The sequence below is a fragment of the Schistocerca nitens genome, chromosome 4 (assembly GCF_023898315.1).
Source record: "Schistocerca nitens isolate TAMUIC-IGC-003100 chromosome 4, iqSchNite1.1, whole genome shotgun sequence".
NCBI lineage: Eukaryota > Metazoa > Arthropoda > Insecta > Orthoptera > Acrididae > Schistocerca > Schistocerca nitens.
Window position 1 is genome coordinate 294,285,235 of NC_064617.1, and position 21,792 is coordinate 294,307,026.

The following is a 21,792-nucleotide window of genomic DNA, read 5'->3' on the forward strand; positions in this document are numbered from 1 at the left end:
CAGGGCCAACACCCGGCATCATGGTGTGGGGAGCGATCTCCTACACTGGCCGTACACCACTGGTGATCGTCGAGGGGACACTGAATAGTGCACGGTACATCCAAACCGTCATCGAACCCATCGTTCTACCATTCCTAGACCGGCAAGGGAACTTGCTGTTCCAACAGGACAATGCACGTCCGCACGTATCCCGTGACACCCAACGTCCTCTAGAAGGTGTAAGTCAACTACCCTGGCCAGCAAGATCTCCGGATCTGTCCCCCATTGAGCATTTTTGGGACTGGATGAAGCGTCGTCTCATGCGGTCTGCACGTCCAGCACGAACGCTGGTCCAACTGAGGCGCCAGGTGGAAATGGCATGGCAAGCCGTTCCACAGGACTACATCCAGCATCTCTACGATCGTCTCCATGGGAGAATAGCAGCCTGCATTGCTGCGAAAGGTGGATATACACTGTACTAGTGCCGACATTGTGCATGCTCTGTTGCCTGTGTCTATGTGCCTGTGGTTCTGTCAGTGTGATCATGTGATGTATCTGACCCCAGGAATGTGTCAATAAAGTTTCCCCTTCCTGGGACAATGAATTCACGGTGTTCTTATTTCAATTTCCAGGAGTGTATAAAGATAGTGTAGAAGTTCCGATGCATTACCAAGAATGGCTAGTATTATAGTCACTGATATGCACCGAGCCGAGATGCAGCTCAGTTTTATTGACGATAAGCGTCAGCACCATATCTTCAACCCCAAAAAGCGTAACGATATAAAGTGTGCCGTAAAATAATGTAACTGATAATACAGTGTTTAGAGTATTAGCGAATACCATGAACCCATTTGGTAAGTCTATTCAGATATTACAGATTTCGGACTACCAACAATCCACCTTCACTTTCAGTAACGGTAAAATAAACCACTGAAATATACAACCTTGCTGACTTGTAAAAATGGCTCTGAGCACTACGGGACTAAACTTCTGAGGTCATCAGTCCCATAGAACTTAGAACTACTTAAACCTAACTAACCCAAGGACATCACACATATCCATGCCCGAGGCATGATTCCAACCTGCGACCGTAGCGGTCGCGCGGTTCCAGACTGTAGCGCCTAGAACCGCTCGGCCACGCCGGCGGGCACTTGATGTAAAAGTTAAACGTAACCATCCTTGTATCAAATTCAAATCTGAACATTAAAAAGTGCAAGCAAGAATAGCAAATAACGAATTTTTACTTGTTATGCGTACGCAGTAAAGCAGAAAGAGTACATGAATAAATTTGTAGGTGATTTCAGGTTATGAATGGTGCGAAATTTTATAAACGGAGCTGCCGCCTCTGGCAGTGGCTGGGTATTGAGTCGAACTGAACTTAGATGGCAGATGTGAATGCGTCATTCCGTGGTGCTTCAGCTCTGTTCCACATCAACGTGGCTTGTGAGTCGTGACGTGACAATCTCTTGACAACCCACGGCTCAATGTTTTCAGTAGGTGAGAGATCTGGAGAACGATTTGGCCATAAGATCATTAGAACACTCACTACACGAAGATAGTCCAGGACAGCACATGCAACAAGTGGTCTTGCGTTATCTTGCTGAAAGATGAGGTCATGCAAACCATGAAGATAGGCCACAGCAACCGATTCATCACGTTAGACGCATGACGGACGCTGTCCAATTACGGGCTATGCAAGCCAGAGGATATGGTTTCCGGTACGGTGATAATTTTTACTTTGAATGAAGCACAATTTTTGTGCCATAAGAGTTTCGCCTTTATTCTTTGCGAGGCATCTTCATTGACCTGTAATACATACATACACTCCTGGAAATTGAAATAAGAACACCGTGAATTCATTGTCCCAGGAAGGGGAAACTTTATTGACACATTCCTGGGGTCAGATACATCACATGATCACACTGACAGAACCACAGGCACATAGACACAGGCAACAGAGCATGCACAATGTCGGCACTAGTACAGTGTATATCCACCTTTCGCAGCAATGCAGGCTGCTATTCTCCCATGGAGACGATCGTAGAGATGCTGGATGTAGTCCTGTGGAACGGCTTGCCATGCCATTTCCACCTGGCGCCTTAGTTGGACCAGCGTTCGTGCTGGACGTGCAGACCGCGTGAGACGACGCTTCATCCAGTCCCAAACATGCTCAATGGGGGACAGATCCGGAGATCTTGCTGGCCAGGGTAGTTGACTTACACCTTCTAGAGCACGTTGGGTGGCACGGGATACATGCGGACGTGCATTGTCCTGTTGGAACAGCAAGTTCCCTTGCCGGTCTAGGAATGGTAGAACGATGGGTTCGATGACGGTTTGGATGTACCGTGCACTATTCAGTGTCCCCTCGACGATCACCAGTGGTGTACGGCCAGTGTAGGAGATCGCTCCCCACACCATGATGCCGGGTGTTGGCCCTGTGTGCCTCGGTCGTATGCAGTCCTGATTGAGCGCTCAGCTGCACGGCGCCAAACACGCATACGACCATCATTGGCACCAAGGCAGAAGCGACTCTCATCGCTGACGACGACACGTCTCCATTCGTCCCTCCATTCACGCCTGTCGCGACACCACAGGAGGCGGGCTGCACGATGTTGGGGCGTGAGCGGAAGACGACCTAACGGTGTGCGGGACCGTAGCCCAGCTTCATGGAGACGGTTGCGAATGGTCCTCGCCGATACCCCAGGAGCAACAGTGTCCCTTATTTGCTGGGAAGTGGCGGTGCGGTCCCCTACGGCACTGCGTAGGATCCTACGGTCTTGGCGTGCATCCGTGCGTCGCTGCGGTCCGGTCCCAGGTCGACGGGCACGTGCACCTTCCGCCGACCACTGGCGACAACATCGATGTACTGTGGAGACCTCACGCCCCACGTGTTGAGCAATTCGGCGGTACGTCCACCCGGCCTCCCGCATGCCCACTATACGCCCTCGCTCAAAGTGTTTCAACTGCACATACGGTTCACGTCCACGCTGTCGCGGCATGCTACCAGTGTTAAAGACTGCGATGGAGCTCCGTATGCCACGGCAAACTGGCTGACACTGACGGCGGCGGTGCACAAATGTTGCGCAGCTAGCGCCATTCGACGGCCAACACCGCGGTTCCTGGTGTGTCCGCTGTGCCGTGCGTGTGATCATTGCTTGTACAGCCCTCTCGCAGTGTCCGGAGCAAGTATGGTGGGTCTGACACACCGGTGTCAATGTGTTCTTTTTTCCATTTCCAGGAGTGTATTTTTATTTAAACTATATTTTACATTTAGGACGTTGTATACATAGGTTATAAATATTTCTGGCACTTTTTGTTTTTCTATGACGGGGTAATAATTTAAAGTTCAATTTGCATATTTCCTGGATGTTAATCTACATGCAGTGCTTTTGATCTTTGTTACCACTGGTTTTTTTTCTTATAACTGCCATTTGAAAATTCGTTTTCAGACTTCACAGTACTAAGATGTGGACACTCGTTCTGATATTATGCTTTGGTTGGCGTTGCCGTTGTAGAACGTTATTTCGAACTAACGAATATTATTGCCAACTACTGACCGTATTTTTTATGATATCTTTGATCTGTTTGTGTTGTGTGCGCGCGCGCGCGCGCGCGCGTGTGTGTGTGTGTGTGTGTGTAAGAGAGAGAGAGAGAGAGAGAGAGAGAGGAAATATGACTTTCTTTTAATATGGATGCATGTACAGGTGGAATGGTTTCCTTTATTAAGTTTAGTGTATGCTCGTTTATCACATATCTGTCTTCTGCAATCTCTTTCTGGAAGTGGTAGTTTTCCTACATTTGTATAAGCTATTTGTTGGGGTTGTTTATTCTGATTAATCGTTTTCATATCTTGTTCCGTATTTATGGTAGTTGTGATGTTTCAAGTGCTCTGCAAATATGGAATGGTTTGTTTCATACTTCCAACGCCTGATGAGTTCTTTGTACAACGTTTCAAAAATCCCTGGATGTCAAGCCTCTTACACGGTTCCGAAATAAATATTATTAACATACCGTAATATAATCCGCAACTGTGGACGACAAGACTACAAAATTTGAGAGGTGATCGTATTGTGTACACAATGTCTACCAATAGCATAACGCCAGTTCTCTTCGAAGCCTCCACACAGGAGATGCTGTTTACAGAACAGGGACTCGTCTGCAAAGGCAACGTGGTGCCATTCTTGTGTCCAGTCTTGTCTTTGGGCACACCACTGTCCGGGTGTCTTTCTCTCTCTCTCTCTCTCTCTCCCTCTCTCTCTCTCTCTCTCTCTCTCTCTCTTTCTCTCTGTTGTCGCGTCAGGGCAATCCGCAATAATGGTCGTCATGATGAAAGTACGTGGAACTGCAGACGCTGTCGCAATGCCCACGTCAATACTTGTCTTGCTACAAACAAGGTTATTTCCTGACTTGAGGTGCGTGACGTGGGTATGCGATGCCTCACGGCCGAGCGAGCAGTACGCATGAAGACCTCGATGTCGGTGGGGCGTTAAACCCAATCTTCCTTCCTTCCTTCCTTCTTCGCACGACCTTTCGAGCGCTAGTAGCGTGAAGCCACTGATATCCCACATGGCGTTGTTTATGGGCCTCCTCAACCCATCGATTCCATATTGGCATGAGTCGACGACCGCCATCGACGCAAGCAGCAGTATTGCGGAACCATACACTGGGCAAGAACCTGCTGCTGCCAAATTCCGACAAGTGTAGGTACGCGTTTCTTGCTTTTGCACAAGGCTTAACACGGTCTTCTCACAAACAAAATATTCAAATGAGATTTCTGTGTGGGAAACCTACTGTGTAATCTCGCCTGCTACCCACTTTGTAAGGCTGCGCTGAAATGCTAATAATTTACTCGTCGAAATGTATTCTATACATCACGTCAATTAGACACTTCTTCAGTTTCAGCATTTCGTTGACAACGAACAGCAACTTTATTTAAATTCCTTAAAGCGTTTGTTGATGGTTCTGCCAACACTTTCAGTATTTATAATGAAATTTTCACTCTAAATCGGATTGTGCGCTGATACGAAACTTCCTGGCAGATTAAAACTGTGTGCGGACCGCTGTAGAGTGAAAATTTCATTCTAGAAACAACCCCCAGGCTATGGCTAAGCCATGTCTCCGCAATAACCTTTCTTCCAGGACTGCTAGTTCTGCAACGTTGGCAGGAGAGCTTCTGTGAAGTTTGGAAGGTAGGAGACGAGATACTGGCGGAATTAAAGCTGTGGGGACGGGGCGTGAGTCGTGCTTGCGTAGCTCAGTTGGTAGAGCACTCGCCCGCGAAAGGCAAAGGTCCCGAGATCAAGTCTCGGTCCGCACACAGTTTTAATTTGCAAGGAAGTTTCACTTTCAGTATTTATTAGGCGACTAGTTTAGAACCTTACAGGTTCATTTTCAAGCCCGGCCAACTGAGGCTGCATTGACAGTGCCTGATCTTAATAATAAACATTGAGTGGCAATATACGCTCTATAAATGTTTGGAGGACGAATGGCACAATTTACAGATGCCTGTTACCAAGTCAAAATCAAACTGGAGGGCAACATGGCCAACAGCACTAAGCATCGAAAGTTTCCTGGTGCTGTTAGTTATGTTGACCTCCAGTTGTATCCACAGTCCACACACGCCTGTTACCGGGTCAAAATCGAACTGGTGGTCAACATAGCCAACAGCACCAGGAAACCTGCGATGCTTGGTGCTGTTGGCTCTATTGCCATCGAGTTTGATTTTGACCTGGTAACAGGCATGTTTGTATTGTGGCATTCATCCTACAGACATTTATAGAGAATGTGTTGCCACTCAAATGTTTGTTATTAAGGGGCTCCGGAACGCCCTATACTTGCAATGTTAAAATAACGCTTATAAATTACATCTTTCCTCACAAAGTATTTGAGGTAGGACGTTGAACTTTTTACAGATTATTTATTGGAATATGGGCTACAACTTAACACAGGGATTTTACAAAATTTTAGTTCAGTTATTAAAGATGATTTTTTTTCAATTGTAATGAAAATTCAAATTTTTTTGCAATTTTTTATTTATATATTCAAAAATATACAGTTTTTTTTGGAAAAAGGCTGTGTTAAATTATGCAGAAGGTACTGTGTAACATTTACTGAAAGTTTGAAACAAATATGTTTGGAAGATCCTTAGAAAACATGTAATTAGTATGAGAAAATAAAAGTTTTGGGAATCGAGCGACAAAGATTGGATTAACTTTTTAGTGCATTCCAGGTCCATAGGATGGATTATCTTCATCCTCTGCAAACTCCTCCTCCAGCTTCCTCTTGTTCCTCCTCCTGTTTACTCTTGCTTGTATTTCTAGACTCTTTACAGCCCTGTCTGCAGCCCGAAGGCGTTCCTTGTCTAAAACAAGCATCGCTCGTACCATGTTAGAACCTATCTTCATTCCCATATTTCTAAATACCTTGCACCTTACAATGTTGCCATCATTGAAAGTCGCAACAGCATCATACACACCAAAGTGAAGTGTTTCTATTCCAACAAATACAGTCTTGGGGATTCTCGACCATATAACACTATTTACACTTTCATTGGGGTTTTGAGTTTTCCGTGAATACACTTTTTCAACAGTTCAGGTGCTGCTAAGTCTCTGAAAATAGGTTTTATCACCTCCATTATTGCATGAGGCAGACTATGCTTATGAGTGTACACTTCACCAGTTAGCAATCCTTTGTTATATTTACACCAACTGTCTTCTTCTTTGGGACACAAGCTATGTTGGGGATTTTTATCGTCTTTATTGTTTACAGTAATAACACATACCTTTGGCTTTCCAACATTTCTCCTTTTCTTAAAAGCCTTCAGAGGATTTCTAATAACTTTACTTTTACTCATTATTATACTTCAAGAAAACAGAGACTCAAGAAACAGAATTAATTACGAATATTTTCGAGGTAACGACAGAGTAAATAAACATGAAACAATCGACAATCACACCAGCGATATATATTGAACCATCACAGGTTAGCCACAACACATACTTTATCTCACATCACTAAAATGTACCTGATGAACACGGACGTTAATAATACCACCATTTGACAGCAGTTTAACAGCGCCACAGTGGGTCACGCCCATGTAGAACACATTTCGAAAAAAATTTAAAAATAGTTGTGGTCTTCGGAATTGAATAAATTATATATCTATTAAAAGGTAATAGTCCGCAGATTCATAAAACGCAAAAAAGTAAAAATTGAACTTTTCATGATTTTGAGCCTTTCCGGAGCCCCTTAAGATCAGGCACTGTCAGTGCAGCCTCAGTAGATCAGGCTTGAAAATGAGTCTGTAAGATTCGAAACTAGTTGCCTCATAAATACAGGAACTTTTGACTGAACCATTAATGAACGCTTTAAAGAATTAGACGTTGGCTGCATGCCAACCTCTGTGGGGTTGCCATTTTAACGGGCGGTAGAGTATGAGCCACTTGGCAGTGAGGAGATGGGTAGTATTTCGGGAGGTACTCACATGGTGCCCTTGGCGACGGTCATGTTGAGGTTGGTGAGCACGTGGTTGGGGTTCTTGTTGGAGCCGTAGTGCTTGAAGGCGTGCCGCACGCAGACCGCCTGCTGCCTGCGCGCCCACACGCTCGACTGCTGCGACATCAGCTGCGGCCGCGCCGGCGGGCCCGCCTCCGCGCTGCTGTTCACCTCCCTGCGGGCACAGGCAGAAGAACCACACCGTGAGTATCGTATTACAGCGGCTGTACTCACCACACACTTGTACTCTACGTCTGAAAGCTTGCAGTCTCCATGGTACATGATGGAAGGTGTTCGAAATTTGCCGGCCGGGGTGGCCGAGCGGTTCAACGAGCTACAGTCTGGAACCGCGCGACCGCTACGGTCGCAGGTTCGAATCCTGCCTCGGGCATGAATGTGTGTGATGTCATTAGGTTAGTTAGGTTTAAGTAGTTCTAAGTTCTAGGGGACTGATGACCTCAGAAGTTAAGCCCCATAGTGCTCAGAGCCATTTGAAGCATTTTTTTTTTGTTCGAAATTTTGAGGAAGGTAAGGGTAAGCTTTAGCGAAAGGCACGTAATATACAATATGTACGATAACCAAGAGTTGGAGACCAAGAACGAAATGCGCGAATTAAAAAGTGTGTAAGATACGGATGTAGCTATTCGCCCCTACTGTTCCGTCTATGGCGTCAATAAAAGAAATGTTCAAGAGTGTGATTCAAATTCAAGATGAAAGGATACAAATGGTAGGATTCGCTGATGACATTGCTTTCCTCAGTTAAAATGAAGAAAACTTACAGAGCTGTTGAATGGGATGAAAAGTCTAATGAATGCAGATTACGGATTGAGTGTAAATTGAAAAAAATATGAAAGTAATAAGAAACAGCAGATATGAGAACAACGAGAAATCTAACATCAGGATTGGTAATCACGAAATGGATGAAGTTAAGGAATTCTGCTACATAGGTAGTAAAAGAACCCACGATGGGTGGAGCAAGGAGGAAATAAACACCAGACTAGCACTGAGCGTTCCTGGTCAAGGGAAGTTTAGTACTGTCAAAAATGGTTAAAATGGCTCTGAGCACTATGGGACTCAACATCTGAGGTCATCAGTCCCCTAGAACTTAGAACTACTTAAACCTACCTAACCTAAGGACACCACACACATCCATGCCCCAGGCAGGATTCGAACCTGTGACCGTAGCGGTCACGCGGTTCCAAATTGAAGCGCCTAGAACCGCACGGCCACAACGGCCGGCTTACTAGTGTCAGTCATAGGTCTTAAATTGAGGAAGAAATTTCTGAGAATGTACGTTTCGAGCACAGAATTCTGAGGTAGCGAAATACGTACTGTGGGAAAACCGCAACGGAAGAGAATCGAACCATTTGATACGTGTTGCTACAGACAAATGTTGAAAGTTAGGTCGACTGATAAAGCAAGGAATGAGGAGGAGCTCCGCAAAATCAGTGAGGAAATGAATATGTGGAAAATGCTAACAAGAAGAAGGGACAAGGTGATAGGACATGTTTTAAGACATCAGGGATAACATCTGTGGTGCTAGTGGGAGCTGCAGAGGGTAAAAACTGTAGAAGAATATAGATATTGGAATACGTCCAGCATATAGTTGAGAACGTAGGCTACAAGTGCTACTCTGAAATGAAACGATTGGCATAGGAGAGGGATTTGTGGCTGGCTGCATCAAAGCAGTCAGAAGACTGACTAGTCAAAAAAAGAAAAAGTTACATTTTGGAGGACACTGGCTTTCTGTTGGAAGAATGTTGTTTACGACATTCTCTTACTTCGGTGGCAGTAGTCTATAGAAACTGAGAATTAGCAAAGTAAGTTTTTACCTCACCTAGAATAATTTCTTATTAACAAATCTTATTCCATAAATGAATTTTTATTCAAAACCAGTAGCTTGTGAAAAAAGCATATTTCTACGTATAGTTGCAAGAATAAGACTGAAAAACATACGTGTCCATTATGTGAAATGGATCTGTAAACTAATTCGTTTCACATAATTTCGCAGATCTCATATATATATATATATATATATATATATATATATATATATATATATATGTGTGTGTGTGTGTGTGTGTGTGTGTGTGTGTGTGTGTGTGTGTGTGACATCTCCGAACATGTAACAGACTCACCCTATAAGGTTCGTGTATACCTACACGAGCATTTATAGTTCGTGACAGGCCACGATAAGTAGTGGCTGTGAAAGAAGATTATGTTGTTACTATCTGGTCAGCTGAACAGAGCATGAGAGAATCGAATAGCAAAATGAAATCGTAAGTTCGCGACGGCAAAAGATACGCTATCTAGAATGTCACTGTGACAAATTTTAGTAGTACTACATGTGGTGATGGATGACAAATAACCAAATAAAAGAGTGTTCATGATCCTAAATATCAGGGTTCTTATATTAGACCCTTCATTATTTAATTCACCATGTAACAACATTTTCTGTGTATGTATGTATTTATTTATTTAGTACGGGTAGGAATACTATTAAAAATACTCTGAAGACACTGGAAGCAGTGATTGACAGGAGTAGCTGCATACATAGAAGTCTGTACCATCACTGTATTTAGAGCATCTACGTACTCGTAAAGGAGAGCAGACGTAACACGTGGACTTGGAGTTCACAGAAATGATGCATGTAATTGAATTTGAAACAGTTCATTTTTATTCATATATTTAAAGAAGATGTTGTCTGCATACAGCACTGAAAGCTATGGCTGATAGCGGCTAGAAACAAGTGAACATCGGAATGAAGTCATACGCTGCCTTCTGTAGAAACAGCTATTCCAACCAGCCATCTTGACGAGAGTGAATGATTGTACTGTGGATCTAAAGGGATATCGTAACTCCTTATGAAACACACAGACAAAGTACGATAAAGGATAATTATCACTTACCAGTGGACAGACGTTAAAGGAAATCGCGATGGTAATTTGAAGCACACATGAAAAAAAGGGAAACTGGCCACGAGTAAATAACATAAAAGAAAAGTGAATGGAATGACGTTCTATGCGAGTATCGTATTGTAATGCTGCTATAAGTAAGAGCAATTTACGTAATGCGAAACTATATGCCTTGTAAAGAATACAATTTATATCTAAAGATAGACATAACTGTAGTACTGTAACTACAAGACAGTAGGCACTAACCCAGCAATTGTTTAGTAGTTGACGATCACACATAACAAGCCGTGTGAACTTGTCCATGACCATGAAAACAAGCGAAATCATACCAATTTCAAAATTTAGTGGAAATCTTACTTTATTTCTGTATTCAGGATCTAGTCTTTAATTCTTTTGCTATAAATGTGGATGTACAGATACAAAAACGGACCGGAAGTCAAGTTAAAGCAGGACTGCGAGTACAGTGGTTTACAATAAGACATACTGTGTACTTTACATGAGGTTCTTGGAAGTAAATGAGGCAGGCAGCCGGAAGAAATCCACTCTACATTGGTCACTATGGATCACGGAAGAGAAGGAGCGAAATCTGTTGGATAAAATTTGTATCAGGAGAAAGAAAACTGGCATTCTACGGATCGGAGCGTGGAATGTCAGATCCCTTAATCGGGCAGGTAGATTAGAAAATTTAAAAGGGAAATGGATAGGTTGAAGTTAGATATAGTGGGAATTAGCGAAGTTCGGTGGCAGGAGGAACAAGACTTATCAGGTGAATACAGGGTTATAAATACAAAATCAAATAGGGGTAATGCAGGAGTAGGTTTAATAATGAATAAAAAAATAGGAGTGCGGGTAAGCTATTACAAACAGTGAACGCATTATTGTGGCCAAGATAGACACGAAGCCCACGCCTACAACAGTAGTACTAGTTTATATGCCAACTAGCTCTGCAGATGACGAATAAATTGATGAAATGTATGATGAGATAAAAGAAATTATTCATGTACTGAAGGTAGACGAAAATTTAATAGTCATGGGTGATTGGAATTCGAGAGTAGGAAAAGGGAGAGAAGGAAACATAGAAGGTGAATATGGATTGGGGCTAAGAAATGAAAGAGGAAGCCGCCTGGTAGAATTTTGCGCAGAGCATAACTTAATCATAGCTAACACTTGGTTCAAGAATCATGAAAGAAGGTTGTATACATGGAAGAACCCTGGGGATACTAGAAGAAATCAGACAGATTATATAATGGTAAGACAGAAATTTAGGAACCAGGTTTTAAATTGTAAGACATTTCCAGGTGCAGATGTGGACTCTGACCACAATCTATTGGTTATGAACTGTAGATTAAAACTGAAGAAACTGCAAAAAGGTGGGAATTTGAGGAGATGGGAATTGGATAAACTGAAAGGACCAGAGGTTGTAGAGAGTTTGAGGAAGAGCATAAAGGAACAACTGACAAGAATGGGGGAAAGAAATACAGTAGAAGAAGAATGGATAGCTTTGAGGGATGAAGTGGTGAAGGCAGCAGAGGATCAAATAGGTGAAAAGACGAGGGCTAGTAGAAATCCTTGGGTGACAGAAGAAATACTGAATTTAATTGATGAAAGGAGAAAATATAAAACTGCAGTAAATGAAGCAGGCAAAAAGGAATACAAACGTCTCAAAAATGAGATCGACAGGAAGTGCTAAAGGGCTAAGCAGGCATGGCTAGAGGACAAATGTAAGGATGTAGAGGCTTGTCTCACTAGGGGTAAGATAGATACTGCCTACAGGAAAATTAAAGAGACCTTTGGAGAGAAGAGAACCACTTGTATGAATATCAAGAGCTCAGATGGCAACCCAGTTCTAAGCAAAGAAGGGAAGGCAGAAAGGTGGAAGGAGTATATAGAGGGACTATACAAGGGCGATGTTCTTGAGGACAATATTATGGAAATGGAAGAGGATGTAGATGAAGATGAAATGGGAGATATGATACTGCGTGAAGAATTTGATAGAGCACTGAAAGACCTAAGTCGAAACAAGGCCCCGGGACTAGACAACATTCCATTAGAACTACTGACAGCCTTGGGAGAGCCAATCCTGACAAAAGTCTACCATCTGGTGAGCAAAATGTATGAGACAGGCGAAATACCATCAGACTTCAAGAAGAATATAATAAATCCAATCCCAAAGAAAGCAGGCGTTGACAGATTTGAAAATTACCGAACTGTCAGTTTAATAAGTCCCGGCTGCAAAATACTAACACGAATTCTGTACAGACGAATGGAAAAACTGGTAGAAGCCGACCTCGGGGAAGATCAGTTTGGATTCCGTAGAAATATGGGAACACGTGAGGCAGTACTGACCCTACGACGTATCTTAGAAGCTAGATTAAGAAAAGGCAAACCTACGTTTCTAGCATTTGTAGACTTGGAGAAAGCTTTTGACAATGTTGACTGGAATACTCTCCTTCAAACTCTGAAGGTGGCAGGGGTAAAATACAGGGAGCGAAAGGCTATTTACAATTTGTACAGGAACCAGATGGCAGTTATATGAGTCGAGGGACATGAAAGGGAAGCAGTGGTTGGGAAGGGAGTGAGACAGGGTTGTAGCCTCTCCCCGATGTTATTCAATCTGTATATCTGTATATTGTCATTTAATTTAACAGACTGGTGTGGATGTCACAATTGCTTTTACGCTAAAGCGCCAAAGAAACTGGTATAGGCATGCGTATTCAAATACATAGATATGTAAACGGACAGAATACGGCGCGGCGGTTGGCAATGCCTTATAAGACAACAAGTATCTGGCCCAGTTGTTAAATCAGTTACTTCTGCCTCGACGGCAGATTTAAGTGAGTTTGAACGTGATGTTATAGTCGGCGAACGAGCGATGGAACACAGCGTCTCCGAGATAACGACGAAGTGGGCATTTTCCCGGACGACCATTTCACGAGTGTACCGTGAATATCAGGAATACGGTAAAACATCGAATCTCCGATACCGCTGCTGCCAGAAAAAGATCCTGCAAGAACGGGACCAATGACGACTAAGGAGAATCGTTCAACGTGACAGAAGTGCAACCCTTCCGCAAACTGCTGCAGATTTCAAAGTTGGGCCATCGAGAAGTGCCAGCGTGCGAACCATTCAACGAAACATCATCGATATGGGCTTTCGGAGCCGAAGGCCCAATCGTGTATCCTTATTGACTGCATGACACAAAGCTTTACGCCTAGCTTGGGCCCGTCAACACCGACATTGGACTGTTGATGACTGGGAACATGTTGCCTGGTCGTACCAGTCGCGTTTCAAATTGTATCGAGCCGATGGACGTGTACGGGTATGAAGACAATCTCATGAATCCGTGGACTCTGCGTGTCAGCAGGGGACTGTTGAAGCTGGTGGAGGCTCTGTAATGGTGTGGATACGACTTCGAAAGGTGACAAGTACGTAAGCATCATGTCTGATCCCCTCTATCCATTCATGTGCATTGTGCATTCCAACGGACTTGGACAATTCTAGCAGGACAATGCAACACACAAAACGCCGAGAATTGCTAGAGAATGGCGCCAGGAACACTGTTCTGAGTTTAAACACTTCCGCTGGCCATCAAACTCCCCAGATGTGAACATTCTCGTGCACATTTGGGATGACTTTCAACGTGCTGTTCAGAAGAGATCTCCAGCCCCTCGTACTCTTACGGATTTATGGAGAGCCCTTCAGGATTCATGGTGTCATTTCCCTCTAGCACTACTTAAGACATTAGTACAGTGCATGCCACGTCCTGTTGCGGAACTTCTGCTTGCTCGCGGGGGCCCTACACGATATTAGGCAGGTGTACCAGTTTCTTTGGCTCTTCAGTGTATTAATCGCGGCTTTGGTGCCTATCCAGTAGAACTCAAACGTTATGTGTACCGCGAAGGTTATTATACTCACTACCCAGTTTCTCCCCGGTGCCCATTAAAAGACAACAAATTGAGAAAGAATAACAAATTCGGTGAGCCGCCTGTGGGAACCGTTTTCGGGTTTCCGCCTGCTGCGGCGCTTTAAGTGTGTTGCGTTACGCGGGCGGCCGACCTGCAAGGCGCTGGTGACAGCACTTTCACTCGGGATGTAGTCGCGCCATTCGGCGACTGATACCGCCGCCTTCTTTCTACACCCTGCGCCGCAGAGAGAGAGAAAAGAGATCAGCAAACCACAGAGCCGGGAGGTCTGCGTGCAAGTACGGCCTGAGGACTGAACACTACAAATACCTGGTTTCCATTTCACTACAACCCAGAACGCTGCTTATCCTCTCTCATCATATCGCGAATAGCATGGAGAGAATTTTTAGCAGGGGCCCAATGACATGATGGCAGAAGACCCAGATAGTAACCAAATTTGGTTGGCAGTGGATATGTTGAAGTTGTGTCAGGCCAATCCTGATGGTGTCATTAGCCTCCTAATGACTGTGGACGAGAGCTGACTATCACCATGACGCCGAGGCAGTGGAGAAAAATAAATAGGTGAGACATGTGGATTCACTCCACCGAAGGATCATGGGGAACGTAACATTGAGTATATTTTGGGACTACCATGGTGTAGTGTATACTGCCGAAGTCTCCTAACGAGGTTACAGGAAGCAGTCAAGATGTACCGCTGCGAGATTCTGTGCAAGGTGATGGTCTTGATGCACGGAAACTGCCTAGCGCATTCTGCACAGTATACGGGTAGTTTTTTTTTTTTTTTTTTTTTTTTTTTTTTTTTTTTTTTTTTTTTTTTTGCTACGTACTCTTCTTATATGGCATCCAGTCACACCTTCCTTGGATGAAGAACCTATTGCAAGGTAGGTATTTATAGAATAAAAACGAGGAGATTTTCCAGGTGGGACGATTCCTGAGTAACCAAAATTCTGATCTGCCGCAAATCTATCATTGTGAGGAAAATGTGTCGCATTGAGTTACGAAGCGATACGCATGAGACAGCATGCGCTACCAAATATGTTTCAAAACGCTGCGCATAATAACGGGATTCTTTAGGGGCTCATACCTCGGGTGCTATTGGAGACAGAAAGACAGGGTCAAGAATTTTGGGCTGGGGACAATTTGAACACCCAACAGAAGGATCGTCTTAAAGTCACTATCCTACGGTACAGGGTCAAAGTATGAATGTTATACATATTCTCCTGCTTAGGCAAATGTAGTAAATCAGTTGATTCTTTCTGCATTTGTGGTGGTGTACGGTGGGCCTTGGGGGGCTTATGGAGACACTGTTATCTCATGGGAAGTTCCTTATAAAACCCAAAAAGGTTTTTTTAACATTTCTTCGTACCAGAAACAATGCGCGGATTTCAACGTGGCTAGTCACAGTAAATGTCAAAAAGTTTTCCGATATATTACTAAGATGCCGATCTCGAACAACCTTCAAAATTTTCTTGATATTTTTATTAGTTTCCGAAGTGCAGAGGTTCAAAATTGCCCTCTATGTATACGTGTACTACGCACTTAAAATCCGGTGTGAGGCGAAAAGTAGTTTATAAAGTGACATAGCACGGAGACACAAGCTGTAACGTGTCTCCGTTATCATCAGAAGGGTTCTGGAAATCCTATGTTGTAGTACTGAAGCACATGTAAAATTTTTGTGCTCGTAAAATCTGGTGCGAGGGATAAAATTAGTTTTGCATTATTTACATTATGACGTGTAAATTACAAAAATTTTACTGACCTACAACGTTCTTTTTATACGACACACGCTGCTGTGGAAGGGAAAAAAAGGGAACCAGCGGAAAAATGCTCCTATACTATATTCATGTTTAAAAGACTGACTGAGAAGTCAAGTGCCAGCTGCCTCTTTCTACCTCCCTCAGCACTTTTAAAAATTTTCCCAAAAACTGTGGCCTGCGAAGATATCAGAGCTTTTTTTATGACGAGAGAGACGGAAACAGTGGCTGTGGGAAAGAGAGGGAAAAGTAATGAACGGCGGAAAATAGTAGACATGGTTGTGCTGTAGAAAGCAGACAGTGGCAGAGCAACGTAGTTGACAGCGACAGAACAGTGCTAGGAAAAGAGTGAAAGGGACAATACTAGTGGGGGAGGTTGAAGAGAAGGAGAAAGTGGAACTGGGTGGGAGCCAGTGGTAATGAGAGACAGAGTCTATGACAATGTCATCGAGGAAGACAGAGGTAGTGACAGAGAGAAAAGACGGCAACAGAAGGAAAAAATGAACCAGATAGCAGCAGTAAGAGAGAGTAAGAGGGAGACAGTGACACCGAGAGAAGACCGTAATAGTAGGACGGAGCGAAGGAGACTGTCACTGTGAGAGAGGAAATAGTGGCAGAGGCACTAAGAGATAATGAGTTGAGCTGAATGAGAGTGACAATGGGTAAGTGGGAGGGCATGGTCATGAGCGACTTACAGCGATGGATTAATGGGTGTAAGCGAGTCGTAATTACGAAAGCTTGTGGGAGTGGGAGTTGAGTTGCGTGTTAAAAGGAGTGCGAACATACTCGCAAGCCTAAACTTTTGGGGACATTTTAAAGGTGATGAGGAAGGTACAATAAGGCAGCTGGTACCCCACTTTTCAGCCAGTCTTTTAAACAGTATTGTATTCCCATTTTTGTGTTCCGATAGGAGCACTTTTCCGCTGGTACGTAGAAATTGGCCAACAAGTTCCACAGTCGCTGCTTGATTTATTTATTGATTTTTTGAGGTGATAACTAAAGGTTCATGACTACCGCTCGCATCTGCTGCATGGATCTTACCACATTAGTGAAATAAACGACTGTTACAGATAGTTCCCTTAGATAGTTCGTTAGTGATTTCAGTAATAGACAGTCCACATAGTCGCTCAGCTATTTTACGCAACTACCAGTTTTTCAGGGCTTGTTTTCCGATAAGCATGATTCGCGACTAACAGTATGAAAGAAACATTATACCTGTTGCCTATTAGTCTTTGTTCATAGGTTGACGTATCTCAGCGACGCCCCATGAGTCTCGGGGTCTTTCTTCTGTTGGCACACCAGCAATCCGTTTTGCTGCCAAGCTGCATTACCAGGAAAAGAAAATCCTTCAGTCCCACAATGACTATGGTGAAATACCATTGTGCCTGTCTTTTTTTCTCACCAGCACTTTTCCATCACAGGTCACGAGCTGTAACATTTTGCCGTGCTGGGCATTCCCCGATCCCACAAAGAGTGACACAGTCATACAGCACACGGGAGCGGTTTACTTTCTCCGTTCAGAAAGAAAAGCCTACAGGTTTTGCTGGTTGTGAGCCCTGTCGCTGCCGCTGTGCACCTTGGGAGAACCCAGACCGCCAAGCAAGACGATGTCCGCCTTGCAGCAGTGGAATTTATTTGTCACTGCTACATCCACTTCGCTGTGACGGTTTCTTCTCAATTCTCTCTGCAGAGGACTGCAGGTAGCTTTACTTTGCTTGCGACAGTGCCCTGGCTCGTTCATAATAAGAGAAAAGTGGTTCTTTTCTTTTGGATGACATAAATGCTCCGCAAAGACTACAATTCTGATTGTGGTGTCACCGCCAGACACCACACTTGCTAGGTGGTAGCCTTTAAATCGGCCGCGGTCCATTAGTATACGCCGGACCCGCGTGTCGCCACTGTCAGTGATTGCAGACCGAGCGCCGCCACACGGCAGGTCTAGAGACACTTCCTAGCACTCGCCCCAGTTGTACAGCCGACTTTGCTAGCGATGCTACGCTGACAAATACGCTCTCATTTGCCGAGACGATAGTTAGCATAGCCTTCAGCTACGTCATTTGCTACGACCTAGCAAGGCGCCATTACCAGTTTACATTGAGATTATAAATTATGTATCATCAAGAGCGATGTACACCAATTATGGATTAAAGTTAAGTATTCCAAGATCTTCGTACTTTATTTGCAATTTTCAAGACATTGTCCTGTCCCAGACCTCACGCCAGTCTGCGTGAGATTAAACGCGTGCCGCCGGCCGCGGTGGTCTCGCGGTTCTAGGCGCTCAGTCCGGAGCCGCGCGACCGCTACGGTCGCGGGTTCGAATCCTGCCTCGGGCATGGATGTGTGTGATGTCCTTAGGTTAGTTAGGTTTAAGTAGTTCTAAGTTCTAGGGGACTGATGACCAAAGATGTTAAGTCCCATTAATTAAAAAAAAAAAAAAAAAAAAAAACGCGTGCCTTTCGGCTACCCGTCACTGTGGATTGGCTGTCTTGCCAGTCCACAACACTGATAATACCATATACACTCAAAATACGAATTTTTTGCCTCAGCACGAAAATAATCTCACCGCACAAAACATTAGTCACCCTTTTAACGGGACAGACTGGTCGCACAGGAACCGTGTAGACGGGATGAAACTGGTTCTACGTTGCCATGCGACCATCTAGCGCTATCTTAAGCCGTGGCAGTGAAATGGTGTGTGTATAAGCCAATCGGTTGTATGGGATCAGCGCAGTAAGATGCGTAGGAGTGAAAGAGAGGCAGAATCGCAGAAAGGAGCTCTAATCTGTGGACTTGCCCAAGATCACACCGTTACTCGATATGTTGGAGTATGAACATGGAATATACTAGTTGTCTACCGCTCGGAGCCGTGTAAGGTAGCTGTCAGGCCTTGTCAGTGACAACTGGTTTAAAACCCGACAAGCATTTCTATCGTGCGTGAATGCAGATCCATCTCAAACGGTTTCCGAGTGAACATTGAGAAGGAAATACCCCACAAACAGTGATGAGAAGCAGAGGAAATGAGAACAGCGAGACACTTAACATCGGAACTCGTGACTACGAAGTATATAAAGTTAACGAACTCTGCTACCTAGAGCCAGCAACGAGGAGATCATAAAAAGCAGACTAGCACTGACTAAATGGGCACTCAGGGCCGAGAGAAGTCTACTAATATCAAAATTAGGCCTTCGTTTGAGAAAAAACCTGGTTCACAGGGCCTCACGGATACATTCCTGGTTTGACCAATACTTAAAATTCAATTACTAAATTTGTGGTAAGGTCTTATGGTCAGAAACTGCTGAGGTCATCGGTCCCTAATCTTACACACTATTTAACATAACTTAAACTAACTTACGCTAAGGACGACACACACATCCATGCCCGAGGGAGGACTCTAATCTCCCACGGGGGGAGCCGCGAGGACCGTGAGATGCTTAAGACCACGCGGCTACCCAGCGCGGCTGATGAATACTCTGACACTTTATTGCACCTCAACTGGCACACTGAATCACCCTACACTAATTTCACAAAAAAAAAAAAGTTTGGGTCTGTTTGGTACAGAAGTCATCAGAGCGGTAACGGGGTAGCTCAACAAGATCTAATCATCAATGGGAGGCTTCAGCTGCCTTCCTCAGGCCGCTGAACTTACTTATCTTAGAAATTAGAGGCGGACAGATAGTTTAAAGCGTATTACGAACATCGGTGCAACTTGGAGTTTTTTAAATACAAAGTTATTTGCCACGGTGGAAAGAAAACTGAATCCCGGATATTTGTCCCGGTTGGTCATAATAGAAGTACAGCTACTCACGGAGATACAGTGTCGGCTGTAACAATCGTATGGCAGCGAGACTTGGTAGATACGCTAATGCACTGAAAAACATTAGCTCGAGTTTTGGCCACCGGGTACAAATCTAGCACTGTACAGCATCTCGTCGACGTTACTGTGGTAATACTGAACGAATTCCGTAAGCCGGTGGATCGTAATAAAATCAATATTTTACCCTTATAACTTGTTTGACCTTTTCTGCCCACGTCCCATTCTTAATGGTTCAAATGGCTCTGAGCACTATGGGACTTAACATCTGAGGTCATCAGCCCCCAGAACTTAGAACTACTTAAACCTAACCTAACCTAAGGACATCACACACATCCATGCCCGAGGCAGGATTCGAACCTGCGACCGAAGCGGTCGCGCGGTTCCCGACTGAAGCGCCTAGAACCGCTCGACCACAACGGCCGGCCCCCCTTCTTAATCCATTACATATGGAAACATTTGTATACGTCTTTCTTGCATTCACAGCGCCAGATTTACACCTAGTGGCCAAAAGTGGAATTAATTTTTCTCCACCGTAAGTCGACCGGCATTAACGCATTAGGATATCTACCTAAGTTTCGCTGTCACACGGCTTACACTGCACCTCTGTTAGTAACTGCACTTCCATTATACTTACAATCTGACATTCGCCGCCACCTAAATACACGACCAAACAAAATTGTTGCTTACCAGCAGCAAAGTAAAAAAAACTCAAAATCCTATCAAACAGAGCACAGCACATGCTTTCAAAAATGGTTCAGATGGCTCTGAGCACCATGGGACTTAACTTCTGAGGTCATCAGTCCCCTAGAACTTAGAACTACTTAAACCTAAGTAACCTAAGGACATCACACACATCCATGCCCGAGGTAGGATTCGAACCTGCGACCGTAGCGGTCGCGCGGTTCCAGACTGTAGCGCCTAGAACCGCTCGGCCACCCAGGCCGGCCATGTTTTCACTTGTGTTAATATATACAAGCTAGTTACATAATGACATGATGCTACTCCTCGCAGATACACACATCAAAAAAAGTTTTGCATCACCCCGGTTCCCATAACTCCTGAAGATAGACGTTGGCTGTGGTTATTGTATCACAGACACAGTCCCTTTGGCCAGAATGTCCCTAAACCCGCCCAAAGATGTAAACAACCACGAATGAGCAGCGCCTATTAGACGGAAGGGGTCTGTCTGCCGATCAGTTCCAGTCATTCCACCAAGAAGGAATTATTAGAGGTACTGATGTGTACAACAATTTGGACGTCTCGCTGTTTGGTGGCACAACATGCAATGTATGGTTTTCATGAGCAATAGAAAGGGCGGAAATGCCGTTTATGTTGATCTCTGTTCCAATTTTCTGTACAGATTCTGGAACTCTCGGAACCGAAGTGATGCAAAACTTTTTTTGATGTGTATATTAAGCGAAATCTAAAAGAGCAGCAGCTGCGCTGGAAATGTCTACAAGAATGTTCTTTGTATATTGGGAAATAATAAATCCTGGAGCAAGTTCTTGAAATTCTGTGTGTACCTTTTGCAGGACAAAGGAAAAAGCAGAAATTTTGTATTTTTCCATATTTTACTCTTTCTTCCAGCCTTAAAGTTATGAGACGGACATACAATGAAGTAAAATGTTGTTGTGTTGCATTGCAGAAAATTTATTTTTTCGAATCACCGCAATATACAGTCACGACTCATATGCGTAGTTTTATGAACATACGCTAAAATAACTTTTCGTATGGAATTCATCCCAAAGCTCTCGAGCAAGGATGAAATGAAATATGAAATCAGACGCGTCGAAAGCTTCTCTCCTATCCAGCATTGTTCTCGTTTTCAGAGGCCGTACATGATGAGTACTCGCCTATTGTGTATTTTGAAATTACTTCACTTCTGTTGCTACATTGATTTCAATTACAATTAT

At 44.0% G+C, this 21,792-nt stretch overlaps 1 protein-coding gene across 1 annotated transcript in view; it reads right to left on the reverse strand.

The window, feature by feature from the left end:
- LOC126251405 (ABC transporter G family member 20) overlaps window positions 1-21,792 on the reverse strand; it is a 423,401-nt gene that overhangs the window by 220,746 nt on the left and 180,863 nt on the right. The window contains exon 2 of the mRNA XM_049951813.1: window positions 7,463-7,648. Within this exon, the coding sequence (XP_049807770.1) occupies window positions 7,463-7,648 (186 nt within the window). The remainder of the gene's footprint in view (window positions 1-7,462; window positions 7,649-21,792) is intronic.